The sequence below is a fragment of the Biomphalaria glabrata genome, chromosome 8, assembly GCF_947242115.1.
Source record: "Biomphalaria glabrata chromosome 8, xgBioGlab47.1, whole genome shotgun sequence".
NCBI lineage: Eukaryota > Metazoa > Mollusca > Gastropoda > Planorbidae > Biomphalaria > Biomphalaria glabrata.
The window spans coordinates 13,620,621-13,636,649 of NC_074718.1; the positions used below are offsets into that span (position 1 = coordinate 13,620,621).

The following is a 16,029-nucleotide window of genomic DNA, read 5'->3' on the forward strand; positions in this document are numbered from 1 at the left end:
TTGCACAGTGAGTAACAGGGCCGGATTTAGACTTGCAAAGGCCCTAAGCTGTTTGAGATATGGGGTCATTTCAATGTCCAGATATCATGCGTCTGTACTACATAAGATTTTATGATTTTTTAAGGCTTTAACTTTTACAATTAAGAAGTATATAGGTAGTTTAAATAAGAAATTATATATTTCTTAAACAATTCTAAACCAAAGTTTAATGTAGTCAATTGCTGCACTGCCAACAAGTTCCGAGAATGACCCGCACATGGAATGTATCCATCATATTTGTTCTGCTTCTACATTATTTCCTGCAAAGTCTGTCCTCCGCGTTTACTGAAATCTATTTGCAGTATTTTGTAGTTAAGCTGTGCAAAATCTTAGCCATATTTTTCCCTTTGTGAGCTACCCATCTCTAGGAAAGTTAAACAAGCAAAATAATACTTTTTAATAACAAAGTGTTTTTTATGGTAAATAACCGCAATTTACTGCCATTTATCTGAAAATTACAGAGTTTAGCTCCCTTTCTGTTATATAAAACAAAATTAATTAGTACTAAATGATTAACTAATTGGTGAATTTTAGGATCGATTCGTGTATTATCTTCGACTATGAATAATTATGCAAAATGTCAACTTGATCTGAGATTGGGGAGTGGGAGAAAAAGCGTGTCAAAACGTAATAAAGGGATTAAATCCATACATATATCCAAATATCTCATTAAGTAGCATTTCTTTCCCTTATATTCATATCAAACGAAATGATAATTCACCAACCATTAATTAACTTTTTGACTGAATCATGTCTTGTTAGGTTTAATTAACCCCAGAAACCCATTGGGTCACGGGTGACCCACTCAGTAAATCTTGTTTTATTATATCATATTTTATTTTATTTTAACCACCACAACCCAGAGTGGCCTTAGAGGAACAAAAGGGACGCTACTACGATAATTTGTTGTGCAAATTTTAACTTGATTCAAGAAGGGGAAAAAACATGTTCAAAATTTTTACCAGACAGACAGACAGACAGAGCTAGCTTTGTACAAAATGCAGTATAGAGCCCATCATATGGTGAAAGATAGCTTACAATAACAGTTTCCTGATCACTATGGGATCTGTCGGAAGTAGAATGTAAAGTTAAACCAAAGTGAAGTTCTTAAATCATCCTAGAGTCTTCCTTAATTGGCCATAGTTTGGTTAATTTATCGCATATAGTTTTAGAAAGATGATGTGAAACTTGACACTCTATTAAAAATTTTTTTATAGGACAATGGATGCACCTCTTTTTCTAACAATCTCAGATATGAAAAATGATGATCCGAGTCTGGAAGGTAACAATTGACTTTCGAGAAGTTGATACTCAATATCAGGTGAAGGTTGACGTCCCAACTACGCCCCAGGGAGAGGGCCTACCTAACAGGCTAGTCGACACATGTGCTGACATTTTAGACTGAAACCGTCGAGGAACACTTTTGTTGGGCTCGACGATTTTATTTTGTTGTCGGGAAATTTCGTGAAGTCCCCAGGCCGAACTAGTTTGGCAGAACGAAACTAAGTCACGATTAACTTTTTCCAATAACTAAATTTAATTTTGCTAAGAAATAGAATGTATTTCGGCCCTCACCTGTTTCAGTACTGTCTGGTAGGCCTCGTCCGAGGATAGGTCAAGGACAAAGGCTTTCTGGTACCTGGTATAGTTGTCCGAGAAGTCGGTCATGCGCAGGTCATCGTGGACGTCAGTGATGTCGCTGAACCTGATCATGGAGAACCAGCGGACACTGTTGTTGCTCATCATCTTATACATGTGCTGAAGTCTATGTAAACCTGGAGAGAGTTGGGCGGGAGTACTTAGTGCTTACAGAGAACTAGACCTACATCTAAAGTTAGCCAGATAACTAGAGCAAAGTTATCCTGAAAATAGTTTAGTTCTGCAAAGCTATCCTGAAAATAATTTAGTTCAGCAAAGTTATCCAGAAAATAGTTTAGTTCAGCAAAGTTATCCTGAAAATAGTTTAGTTCAGCAAAGTTATCCTGAAAATAGTTTAGTTCAGCAAAGTTATCCAGAAAATAGTTTAGTTCAGCAAAGTTATCCTGAAAATAGTTTAGTTCAGCAAAGTTATCCTGAAAATAGTTTAGTTCTGCAAAGCTATCCTGAAAATAATTTAGTTCAGCAAAGTTATCCAGAAAATAGTTTAGTTCAGCAAAGTTATCCTGAAAATAGTTTAGTTCAGCAAAGTTATCCTGAAAATAGTTTAGTTCAGCAAAGTTATCCTGAAAATAGTTTAGTTCAGCAAAGTTATTCTGAAAATAATTTAGTTCAGCAAAGTTATCCAGAAAATAAATTAGTTCAGCAAAGTTATCCTGAAAATAGTTTAGTTCAGCAAAGTTATCCGGAAAATAGTTTAGTTCAGCAAAGTTATCCTGAAAATAGTTTAGTTCAGCAAAGTTATTCTGAAAATAGTTTAGTTCAGCAAAGTTGTCCTGAAAATAGTTTAGTTCAGCAAAGTTATCCTGAAAATAGTTTAGTTCAGCAAAGTTATCCTGAAAATAGTTTAGTTCAGCAAAGTTATCCTGAAAATAATTTAGTTCAGCAAAGTTATCCAGAAAATAGTTTAGTTCAGCAAAGTTATCCTGAAAATAGTTTAGTTCAGCAAAGTTATCCTGAAAATAGTTTAGTTCAGCAAAGTTATCCTGAAAATAGTTTAGTTCAGCAAAGTTATCCTGATAATAGTTTAGTTCAGCAAAGTTATCCTGAAAATAGTTTAGTAGTGCAGGCTCTCTAGAGGTTTTGATCTATTTGATGAATCTGATAGTTCTGAAAGCAGACACAAAATGATATTCGTTTTTCGGGCGTCAATCTACGTGCCGCCTCGTAGTGCTGGTTGACGAGAATGATGTGTACTCAGCATAACGAACATATTTCCTTTCCAAGAAGATGTACACATTAATACTGATTAGAATTCCCAGTCGTATTCAGTGATTAAACCCAGGACGTCGGCTCGCTAGCCTCCCACTCTGTCACTCAGTCACCAAGTTGTTTTTTTTTTGTATCTACGTTACAAAATGTTTACTCTGAAAGTTTTGAAATAATGGTTTCGATAAGTTTTCCCAGAATGAGTTCTGTGGGCAGGTCTAATGAAAAAGACTACGAAGGAAAGCACCACACAAAAGACTAACCTTCATCCGAGTCGTACAAGAAGTGAACCTCTTTCCAGTGCAGATGCTCTATGACGTCAATCACTGCTGCTGTGTGGTCTGGTCTCAGATGAAGCTCATAGCTGTGAGGAGACATGAAAGTCTTGGAAACCAAATGGCAACACTAAACTCTCTAAATAAAATTTTTAAATTAAATATCGGAGCACACAAACACGCACAAAGATTTCCCAAACTAAATGCTATCCAGTACTTTTGTCTACATTGTGACTCCTGTCTCCTGCTATCATTTTAGGCCGCCCCCCTTCGTTTTAGCATAGACTATATATTACATGGACTGCCAACTCTACGCACTAGGCCTATATTTTTCAATAAACAAGTCCCGTTCACGGAGGCGTCCTTGGTTGCAAGGTAAATTGACTTCCGGTAGATTTTTTTTTACTATATAAAGAAACCATTCTCGAAGATTTTTACCACCACTTTTACAGCAAATCATGAATGGAAACTGAATTGTTAAAGAAGATGTTACAGAGGTAAGTGTGCACAAATCAATTTCTGACTTAGATCTATAACTGTAAAGCTTTATAATTGATTTTCTTAGCCAGTATAGACTAATTAGACAAGCCTGTATTTCGTGTATTCTTGTTTACGACATTGATTGAATTGAGGTTCTTGTGAGAGCATAGCCTATATATATATATAAATATATAAACCAAATAGTAAGACTTATTCAGAAGGATAACCCGGTACATTTAGATCTATATGCTCTTACTATAACAGGCTAAAATGACCTTTCGTTTATAAGTTGTAAAAAAGTCCTATATTATGTGTAGGCCTAAAGTAAAAGTAATAAGTCTAGATGTAAAGTTTTCTCCGAGTTGAAAAATGTAAGAAAAGTATGTTTGGCATTTAGATGCTGTCGTTGATAAAATAGAAAAAGTACATTCTGTGATGTTTTATGGCAAGTTATTATAACACGGTGCAGGACAGGCCACTGTCCTGTTGCCTCATGTTTCTCACGGCTATGGCCAAATTTCGAATCCTGGTGCCCCCGTGCCTCATTTTCTGTTTGACTGCCCCAGACTTGCTGATCTCCATCTCAACAGGTCAGAACAAAAAATTCTCAATCTGTATGGTGACATGTATGCACTACGCAATACAGCAGGGTTTCTGTCCAGGGCTTTTGCAAGAGAAGATTTGAGCCTCTCAAGCCCTCACTCAAATGGAGTTTGATGATGTTGACTTTTTATGCCCTTTTTCTGTCTTGGTGAGAGTTATTGTAAGACTGAACTATTGATCTGCAGCTGTCGAAGTATTGACTAGCCTTTGTAATAATTACTGCGAAAGGTAGTGAGAGCAGCATCGTCGTCAAACATCAGTTCCCTAATCAGGTTATGTAGTTTCCTCGTTTTGGCCAAGCCAGTTTAAGAAGCCTTCCATCCGATCTACTGTGGATATATAGGGCCTACTCCATCTTCCAAGGCGCTATGAGAGTACAGACGAAACAATTCCGAATAGTGTTGATGGCCAAAACCCATCCTTGTTTTACCCTGCTCTTGATAGATAATACCGGTACCTAAAAGTCTTAGATGAAGAACTGTCAAACTTTACAGTTCATATCATGTGAAGCTAACAGTAGTTTCAATAGCTTATTTGGACAGACAATTTTCACTAGTAAAAACCACTTCTGCTTAGTGTGAGCATATTGCTAAATGAAGTTCATATTTCTATTACTTTCTACTCAAGTCACCCAAGAGAACTTTTATTTAAAGCGAAAACTTTTTATAATGCATTTTTTGTTTGTTTGTTTTTTTTATTAAAGGAGCATACTACTTCCACAAACCTGATTTGATTGTCACTAACTTTCAAATTGAAAGGGATATACTACAAGTGAGATTTTTTTTTTACTTTCTCCAATAACATTCTGTTATCAATACATGTATCACTTTAAATTACTTGTAATTGTGAAATAATAGGTAAAAAATCTCCTTAAGTACATGTTATATTTAATCCTATGCATAAAATTTATTTACATAAAAAAAAATCATTAAAGCAGGCCTAATTGTAGAGAAAAAATTATTTCTTGTGATTGCATTGAAATCAACTTTAAAGATGCTGTCCATTGTTGTAACATAAAGTAGTCTTACATTTTTTAACTAGTTTGAATTTCTTTTCTTTTTTTCTCAGCTGCTCATGAATTTCGAGATTTTATGAAGCCAGTTACAGTTACCATGAAGGGATGAAATTTCAGATAATATTTTGTTTATTTCATGAAATGAGAATAGGCCTACATCAGAAATTGAGATGGTCATCTTCAGTATTTAATGTTTCATCTAAAAATGATAATTATATTAATACATATTTGATGTACAAACAAATGAAAACCATTCAAACACTTTTTTTTTGTGAAGTATAGATGATTAAACTTGTAAGTGTTTGAACAATACTACATCGACATTAACTTATTATTATAGACTTTTTACAGGAATGTATCTTAAGCTGGACTGAAAGAGAAAGTTGCTATAATTTAAATAATAAAATTTAATAGTTTGAACATGTAACTAAAAATTGAATAATGCTAACATTTATTGACAAGTGAATATTGGTAATGATGTGCTTTCTATTTTAATAAGTCAATAATATTAGTAAGAACAATATTATCTTCCCTTTCTTAATATTATAAACACAATATTTCCTGAAAAGATTTTTTTAAATTATAGAAATAATGCTCAAGTCTTCAGAAATGGTAGTTTTCAGAATCATCAAATCAAGGACAACATAGTATTCATGAACTTCCAGCTATCAGCAAGCTCCTAGTAGGTATTATGGAGCACATTCTCCTTCAACTCAGAGGATCACAGGCACTGGACAAATTCTAGTACTGTTGATGGAATAGAAACAACATACATTAAATTCATAACAAGTCACCAATTCAATCTTAGTTTCATATAGTACCAAACTTCCATATGTTCAAGTCCTTTACAGATAAAATCAATTCTGAAAACATCTAACAAAACAGTTCCTTAAAAAGTATATTAGGAGTATAGTAAAGTAAGACTAAGACTAAGACTAAGACTAAGACTGCTTTATTGATCCTTACGGAAATTTGTTGTGATTACAAGGACTCGTTTCTCATATAAAGACAACACAACAGAAAAATACACATAAATACAACAGACAACATAAAGAGTTCATTCAGCGACTACACACAGGTATCTTGGTGCATTTCATGTTCCCTGATCAATGAGTGGCGGTGATAGAGTCTGACCGAGTGAGGTACGAACGAGTTTTTGTACCGCTCCGTTCTTGTTTTGATTGACAGCAGTCGCCCACTTCGCGACGACCTGGCGTAGTTCTGATGGAGCGGGTGGCCGTTGTCTTCCAAGATTTTTTCGATTTTTCTTAGGCACGTTTGTTCAAAAAGTTCCTTTAAATGTGGTAATGTTGTGAGTGTAATTTTTGATGCTTTTTTAATGATGTTTTCTAGACGTTGCAACAGTTTAGATGAGGCGTTGCCTTGCCAACAACTTATTCCGTATGTTAGCAGATTTTGTACTGTCGCGCCGTAAAATGTCTCAAGGATCTTCTTGTTTAATTTAAAACTGTTGAGTTTGTATAGAAAAAAGAGTCGCTGGGCTGTTTTCTTTGTCAGAGTTCCAAGGTGGTCTTCCCATGAAAGCTTGTTGTTGATGATAATGCCTAGATATTTATATGCCTTTACTTGTTCTATAGATGTAGTGTTTATTTGCAGTTCACGTATAGTTTGTTTTTTCTTTCTAAAATCTATTATAAGTTCTTTAGTTTTTGTTACATTCAGTTCTAGAAAGTTGTCGGTGCACCAGTTTGTAAACTCTTCTATCGAGCTTCGATACTGAGTTTCGTCTCCTGAAATAAGACCGACTATGGCAGTATCATCAGCGAATTTAATGAGTTTAACTGAGTCATAGATGCTTCTTATGTCATTAGTGTAAAGAGTGTATAGCACAGGAGAAAGTACACAACCTTGTGGAGCACCCGTACATAGTACTCGAGTTGACGATTTGGTGTTGTTGACTTTAACATACTGGGGCCGTTGGGTTAAAAAGTTTAGAACCCATGCTTGCAAGTAAGGGCTTACATTTAAGTTACTCAGTTTGTTTATCATTAGATGTGGCTGTATGGTATTGAAAGCCGAGGAGAAATCTACGAAGAGGACTCGTGCATATGTTTTGGGTATATCGAGATGCTTATAAAGCTGGTCCAAAAGCAATAGAATGGCATCCTCAGTTCCTCTAGCTGCTTTGTATGCAAATTGGTGAGGGTCTAGGCTGTTATTGACTTTTGCTACAAGTTGTTTAAGAGTATATTTTTCAAAACATTTCATAACAATAGGTGTTAGTGCTACTGGGCGGAAATCATTTAAGCAATCTATTTTTGGTTTCTTAGGCACTGGTATGATTTCTGAAGTTTTCCAGATGTTTGGAATTACGCACGTTTGCAATGACTGGTTAAAGATATGACAGAAGATAGAAGAAATTTGCTCTGCACATAGCTTGATCAGCTTGCCACTAATTTTGTCCGGTCCACAAGCTTTTGTTACGTCTACTCTCTTAAATAACAATGTCACTTCATCCTCCGTTACAAAATTGACGTAGGGCTCTTGTTTTCCTTTGGACAGAGTGTTGAAAAGTTCTTTGTGTAGTTCAACAAAATTAGAGGTTTTACACAAAAAATGCTATGGGAACATATTATGAAACTAAAATATTACAAAAAAAAAGGAATAGTATAATAATAACAATATTTAATCTTTGACATTATATTCAGTAATATTATGAAAATTTAATGAATGATTAAATGCACTTGAAAGTGAAGGGAACAGATTTTAAAAAAAATTCAGGAAATTTTCTGCACAAGCATGCTGAGGTAACCCAAATAAAGAGAGTCATTGAATATTGTACTGAGTGTTTGAAACATAATTTTTTACTGCATACATTAAATTATAAACATATCTTTGCAAATTTAAAGGGAGAATTTGAAGACAGCTTTTATTCTTTTTGCACTAAGATAAAAGTATTAAATTTTAAGCTGCCCTACTTACTGAAAGGAGGCCTGGTGGCTTAGCGGTAAAGCGCTTGGCTTCCGAACCGGGGACCGGGGTTCAAATCCTGGTGTAGACTGGAATTTTTAATTTGAGTCTGAGTCCACTCAGCTCTAATGGGTACCTGACATTAGTTGGGGAAAGTAATGGCGGTTGGTCACTGTGCTGGCCACATGACACCCTCGTTAACCGTAGGCAACAGAATGGTCAGAAACAGATGATCTTTACATCATCTGCCCTATCGATCACAAGGTCTGAAAGGGAAACTTTACTTTTTTTTTTACTTACTGGAAGTTTCGTAGGAAGAGTTTCTGGCATAACAAGTGAGTTTTGTGGCATTCATCCTATTGATAAACTCTTAGAAATAAGAAAGCATCATTTCTTCTTGAAATATACATCTGCGGAAAAGAAAAGAACAATTGCTTTTAATGTAAGCAATAATAAAATTCTAATTAAATTTTAAAAATCTCCAAAATATTTATAGTGACTTAGTTCAAAGAATTATGTAAAGACTTTCTTTAAGCATTTTCTCAACTCATCTGACATCCTTTTCCACCAAGATAACTGGTTAATCTGTATTTCTAATTGAGAATTGTTGCATAATATATTTAATTCTTATGCAAGAAAGTATAATTTGAAGGAAAACACCTTAGATAACAAAAGAGTGGTATTGGCCTGCATGAGAAAATTATCACTTTAGAAATACCCTGCACAGGCTGGAGGGAATATAATATGTTTTATTTACAACATAACAACAATATTGTGTAAATATTCACCTATAAGTTAGCTTTAAATAAAATAGCACATGGATTCTTACAATTAAAATAGACTTACATAACGTTTAAAAATAAATGATTAATTACTTAAAAACTTACTGTTAAATGTATTTATACAGCTTCTGGCACTGTGTGAAAACTCCTTTGAAAACAATAAGAGCATATTGTGGCAGTATCTGGGTAAATACTTGATTCCACACATTGAATGGTAGCAATAAGAGCCCTTTGGGTACCTTTCAACATCCTTTGTGTACTTCTTTGGTAGTTAAGAGAAAAGTTAAGATCTAGATCTACAGTGAATAAATAGCACAATTTGGTACCTATTGCCTACTAGAATATGTGAGAATAATGAAAAACGAAAATAGAACCGATTAGAATGTCTAGTCCAATCTAGTACAGTTGTTTATATCTAGGCAAGATATGAGTTGTGATCAAAAGAGCTAGATCTAGTACATGAGTAGGGCCTATGTTAATGGGCATGGCTGTAGATAGTAGTATTGCTCATCAGAAACATTAAATCTGTAGTGTATAAATCACAAATGGGAATAGATCTAGATACAGATTCTAGATCTAGATCTTATAACTTTGTCTTTATTATAAGTATAAGAGTCTATGTCTATTATTATCATATAAAATATAGACATAAACTAGATATAGATTAGAGTCGTTAGTAAAGATAAAGTAGATCTTCAAATAGTTTAAAGAACGATCTGTGACACTGTGAGCCAAGCACTTCCATTCATGATTCACATATGAAGCGCCTAAGGGCTAAGTAAGACGAAGTTTAAGTTAACAAGTCAGGAAGTCAGATTAAAATTAATCATCATGATCAAGGTAAGATGAAGCTGAACATCTAGACTTGAAATTATCCTAGATCTAGTCTAGAGTCAACTAAAGCTAGATTCTATATAATAGGGGGCCTATATAGATTCTATATCTTCATTCTCTGGGTTTATCAGACACACAAAGATGATGAATCTAGAGACTCGACGTTCATAATATTTTTAGTCATAATTTTGTTAAAAGTACTATAGGCATAGCCAGATTTGTTATAAAAACAAATTATTATTTTACAAACTTAAAAATGGGCATTTACATAAATAGTGTTTAGTGTTCTATTATATATATATATATATATGTGTATGTATATATATATATATATATATATATATATATATATATATATATATATATATATATATATATATATATATAGTAGTGTAGTAGTGTGTTGTGTGTAAGTTCGTATTTGTAGATAAAGTTTATAGCCATAGGTCACTACATCTGGGTGAAAGTCTACATGTTTATGTGTACAATCACTTTCTAGTGAAGTAGAGCCTAAATGATTCTAAAATTTTATTGGGCGAATATATTCGAAACAATATCAGATCTTTTTATAGCTTTTAGAAGAATTTGATGTTATATGGGATTCTAGTTAGTTAAAAAAAAAAACACTAAAAACTTGAAGGCCGAAATTTTTATGCAGATTTTTCAGTTAGTCATACATACATCGTTGATTTTTTTTTTATGGTTGATTTTCCATTACTATAGATAAAAATGCACATTATCTTGAAATTAAATCAAATTGAATAAAAAAAAATATTTGTAGATCTGAACAAAAGTTGGTAAAGATGTAAGATTGTAGGCTTAAAATTATTGACTCACTATATTGTTAATTTATTTAGACTGACTCATTCACAGACTTAACTTAGGCCTGTATCACCCATTATATACAAAATTAATAAATGACACTCTCAGAAATGTATTGACTCTTTCAGTAAATCGCTTATCACATTTAAAATATACATTGTAAAAATAAAGATAATAATTATCAAATGTGATCAAAAAAAAAAAAGAAAAACAAATAATCCAAACTGGCAGCACCAATTAGCAGACAATTAATGTCGTAAACAAGAATACACGAAATACAGGCTTGGCTAATTATCTATATTGGCTAAGGAAATCAGTTACAAAGCTTTATAGTCATAGATCTAAGTCACAAATTGATTTGTGCACACTTACCTCTGTAACATCGTATATGACAATTAAGTTTCCATTTATGATTTGCTGTAAAATTGATGGTAAAAATCTTCGGGAATAGTTTCTTTATATAGTAACAAATTCTACCGGAAGTCAATTTACCACGCAACCAAGGACGCCTCGGTGAAAGGAACTTATGCTTAGTTTCCTTAGTGTTGGCAGTCCATGTAATATATAGTCTATGGTTTTAGTTATTTGTATATATTCTCTACACAATCGCCATCCTAGCTGCGACTTTAGACTTGGATCTACAAAAACTCAGAGGCTAAATGTGTCTCTGAAGCAATGGCTGAGAACGTCCACTCCATCACTTAGCTAGGTTGTGGCCGAGCGTCGCATGAGGTCTGAGGGACATGCTCTCCAACAGAATAACACTGAGATATATGCTCAAACCAGGAAAACGCAAACAGGGACTTTGTCGTATAACATGGTGCCGCACTTTCACGGAGAATCTCAGGACAGTGAGCATCATTCAGGAAGAGACATCAAACATTGTAGACACCTCCTTCTATTTAGACAACTTGCCGCCCAGTGAGCCGAACGGCGAGGTAGAATCCAAGTCTGATTCTAAATGTGTGCTAAATATTGGGCACATTAATACATGCAGGCCAACACTCAAGATCGCAACCCTTTCTTTCTTAATTTTCCAATCATCACATCAACATCCACATGTGCTAAGGTAAAGTAGTCAAAACATGAGCATGGTTTATTAATTCCCTTATTCCCTTAGGTAAGCCGTTAAATACAAATAACCAGTGGCTTAAGATGTATATAGAAATATTGAATAATTCTATTTGAAAAAAAGGGGGTTAACTAGGTAAGAGAGGACGAGACTTTGATTCAGGAACTACGTTTCTACTACGATAAAATGTCTCTCTTAGTCCAAGTATTGATGTCAATCTGCAGACGTTCCTGAGTTAATGCTTTCATTATTAATTCATTCGTGCAGACTAGGTCAGGGCATTCATTTTTGAACATCAATCAGGTTCGCTCTGTGACTCCCTTGAGGAGAGTTAGGGGGAGGTGTGTCCAATACGTTCAGTTGAGAAGATGACGGTGTATACAAAAAAAACGCTGAACGCTAAGCGACGATAAAAACTTTTGAACGATTTTAGAGGAGTGTGACAGTGAACAAATGTGATGGGAGAATTGAGATCCAATCTCTGCAGCACTGACAATCAAACCGACAATGAAACCGACAATGAAACAGACAATGAAACAGACAATGAAACAGACAATGAAACAGACAATGAAACAGACAATGAGACAGACAATCAAACAGACAATTAAACAGACAATCAAACAGAGAATGTGATTCAGATAATTTTCTCCATAAATGTCTTTCTTTTTCATCAAAACATATTTAGCCAATCTCAAGTCTTCAAGAACAAGTCTGAAATCTGTTCAATCTTAATACAATAAATCACTCTAATAATACTCTAATACTTGTTAGTTCTAACATCAATCTTCCAATTTACCTTCTCAGAATTTTGACATTTTCATTTTCTGTCTAAGAAGTTTGTATTTTTAAAAAAATGGATGCACGATTGTTCAAGATAGTAGTCATGAAACGAGTTCATGCCATGTTTAAAAAAAGAGAATCAACAACAACAAAAAACAAGTACAACAACAAATACAACAACAACGACAACAACAAAACAATAACAACAACAACAATAACAAAACAATAACAAAAACATCATCATCAACAATTATAACTACCACAGAAACATCAACAACAATAACAATAACAATAGCAACATAAACAACAACAACAATAATAGCTAAACAACGACAACAAAAATACAGCAACAACTAAATTCGTATTCTTAAAACTCTTTTCACATTAAAAATAAAGTTTATATATTAAGATTTTAGTGGAAAATGTGGCACAGCGGATAAAGCCCTAGTCTTCCAACCCAAGCAGTCTTGAGTTCCAACTTCAGAAGTTTTAGGACGTCCCAGAGTCCTCGAGCACTTGACATACGTTGAGAAAGTTCAGGTATTTGGTCGTTGTGCTGGTCACATGACACCTTCGTTAACCGACAGCCACAAAAAACAGATAACCTTTACATCATCTAGATTGGAATCTACCTCAGTGAATTTAAAGCTGAATAGTCAAGACCCTTCTGATAGGTATTCTGTCCATAGCCTTCAAAATATACACATTTATGGTCTCCCAAAAGTTATATTGTAATTCTAGTTTTATAGGAATTTAATATATCTTCTGCTTCATAAGCCATCTACCACAAAAGATTAGAACCGCGCACTTCTTCTGCATCTATATCGACTTCCAGTAAACATAACATTTCTATAATTAAAAGCCTTTTTTTTTTTTTAATGTAAAACTCTACATGGAAACCAAATCACCACGAGAGCCAGGGACAAATTGGCTATCACTACGGCAATAGTCCCACGTTTTAACTATCGATCCAAAACTGTTACGAACACGGCTTGGTTTGAAGAGAGTGTTATCAGATGAATCCTTTCATAAGGTGTTGGGTTGATTTTCACTATAAAATTAAAGAGTTTCATTTTAAAGAGAGAGAGAGAGAGAGAGAGAGAGAGAGAGAGAGAGAGAGATTAAGCAACACTCCCAGTCGCGTCTAGAGTTAAAACAAGAACAATAAAAAAAAATCGTTGTTTTGTCAAAAAGCTTATCTAAAGGTGAAGAGCTCTGCCCTTAAAACTATATATATAAAAAATGTACTAGAAATGTCTCTGTTTGATATCAAACAAAATAATTAACTACCAATAATTCATATTAATTCATGTTTTCTTAGGTACAAGAAGTTTAAAGTATCAACTTAATCGGAGAATGCGTGAGGGAGAAATAGAGTGAACAATTTTTTAAGGGGACTAAACCCAACAAATAAAGCCATATATGTGAATACTGAAGGATTAGTTTACCTTGTTGGTACCAAACTAAATAATCAATTTCCAGTATTTAATTGACTAATTGTTTACTTTTTAAAATTGATTCATGTCTTGTCTATGTCAATGAATAATTGTGTGAGATTTTAGCTTGATCTGAGAATGGGTGTGGCAGAAATAACGTGTACACACTTTCTACCAGACAGACAGAAAGACAGACAGAGTGAGTTGATATAAGCTTTGTAATACTAATTTGTTAACTGAGACTAACTTGTAAGAGACTTCCTATAGAAAGGTGCTAGTTGCTTGAGCTACCTGGACACTCACCTGGATGAACCTCCCAACACTGAGGACTGAGCAAGGGACGGCGTGATAAAAGGCATGCGGAAGGTCGAGGTCAACGACTTGACAATGTCAGCTGACTGGTACGACTTTTGGCCAAGAATAGCAAACACCCCTTGCGTCATCTGGCGGCAGACTGTCAACAAAAAATAAGTAGAACATTCGATTATACGTTGCATATTTTTTGTTTCAAATAATTTCATTACATGAGTGCTGAGACTTTGCTTGCAACCAAGGTTCTTCACTTTTTTTTCTAGAAAAGAATAGTTGAATGTTACGGCTATTTTGTTTTTTTAATTGCCTTTCTGGGACTGTAGAAGAGGAAGGGGGTAGCTGGGATAAAGAGCGTAGGAAACACAATTTAGATCGTATCAAATTTTGAATATAAAAATACATTGTCTACATCAAGATTCGACGTTGAGCCAAACGATGTTAGCCACTCAGCTAACCCAAGCACTTGCCAATACATTAGTATACTTTGTCGAATCTGCGTGTCTATTAACACCTTACAGACGCTCACTCTAAGGTAGTCTAGATAAGAATATTCTCCTGTACGAGGAGCATACATTCACAGAAATCAAAAGTAAGTTTTCATAGCATCAAGGCTTTTTTTAGGCGTACACGTCATGAAATAAGTATCACCAAAGTAAGGAGCTAAAAATACATCACATTTTTGTGTATACACAATTTTTTAACTCGTGAAGTTTATCTTTTTCACGGAAATGTCGCTGTGAAAAAATACATATGGTCTATTGCTAGATTTGACTTTATGTTATGGAGATTTATTGGAGAATTTCAAACATGGCGGAAAACCTTTAGATAGATTTGGTGTATCGGGTGTACAAAATAAAGGGAGAGTGGATAAAGTATTTTTTTTTAAAGTTACATCCTAACTGCAACATACATTTGAGCTCTGCAGGATCAAGTTTTATTTAACCTCTTCTTTTTGAAAGTTTTATTTACTAGATAATTCTGAAGCTCATTTTTGCGTCCTTGACATTGGTCAGTTTATCGTGAGAATCTTCCATTGGCCCAACTATTTCATAATGACGTCAAGTCATCTTGTCAGGATTATACCATGTCTCCGTATCACAGGGCTAGTTGAAGGGCTATCGTTTTTACAGGTGTAACAATCCCTTTTATTAATCATATATTTTTGATGTAAAAGTAACTATCACATAACTAAAAGGCTATGATAATGACACCATTTTGTATTTATTTATATTGAAAATAAATCTGTTAACCCCTGTTAACTCCTTAGAGCACCCCCTTTAAAACTTACGATTTATAGGGCAGATAATGTAATTGTTCTGTTTCTATGGCCGTCGGTTGACGAAGGTGACATGTGGCTAGCACAACGACCAACCATCTTCAATTTCCCTGACTAGAGTCAGGTAGCCTTTAGAGTTTGGTGGATTCAGGGGGTGTCCTAAAAATCCCAAAGCTCAAAATTCCGGTCTTCACCGTAATTCGAACCCAAGATCATCGGTTCTGAAGCCATGCGCTTAACTGTTTAACTCTTCACATTTTTACAAAAGTTATATCTATTCACTCTGTCTGTCTATCTGTCTGTCTGGTAAAAAAGCTGGCAAAAAGATTTTTTCTCCCATTTCCCATTCTCGGATCAAGCTAAGACTTTACACAATTATTCGTTGTATCTGAAAAGACATAAAAACATTTGAAAAATAGCCAATTTTTTTATTGGTGATTAATCATTTTGTTTCATATCGAAATAAGGGGAATGAATGCTACTTAATAGAGATGTGTGTATATATAT

The 16,029-nt window shown here is 34.3% G+C and overlaps 1 protein-coding gene and 1 long non-coding RNA gene across 3 annotated transcripts in view; both read right to left on the reverse strand.

Moving 5' to 3' along the window:
* The window catches only part of LOC106059817 (glutamate receptor 1-like), a 132,327-nt gene that overhangs the window by 42,281 nt on the left and 74,017 nt on the right, over positions 1–16,029 (reverse strand). For both annotated transcript variants that reach the window (XR_008779460.1, XM_056038965.1), the window contains exons 4-6: positions 14,238–14,388; positions 3,168–3,268; positions 1,615–1,814 (exon numbers count right to left, since the gene is read on the reverse strand). Coding sequence is in view for 1 of the 2 variants with exons in the window: in XM_056038965.1 (XP_055894940.1) it covers positions 1,615–1,814; positions 3,168–3,268; positions 14,238–14,388 (452 nt within the window). In the remaining variant the exon portion in view is untranslated. The remainder of the gene's footprint in view (positions 1–1,614; positions 1,815–3,167; positions 3,269–14,237; positions 14,389–16,029) is intronic.
* Positions 4,138–10,024, reverse strand: LOC129927785 (uncharacterized). Its single transcript, XR_008779461.1, has 3 exons — positions 9,096–10,024; positions 8,509–8,618; positions 4,138–6,024 (listed from the first exon to the last, which is right to left on the reverse strand). It is a non-coding gene; the product is annotated as an uncharacterized LOC129927785 (long non-coding RNA).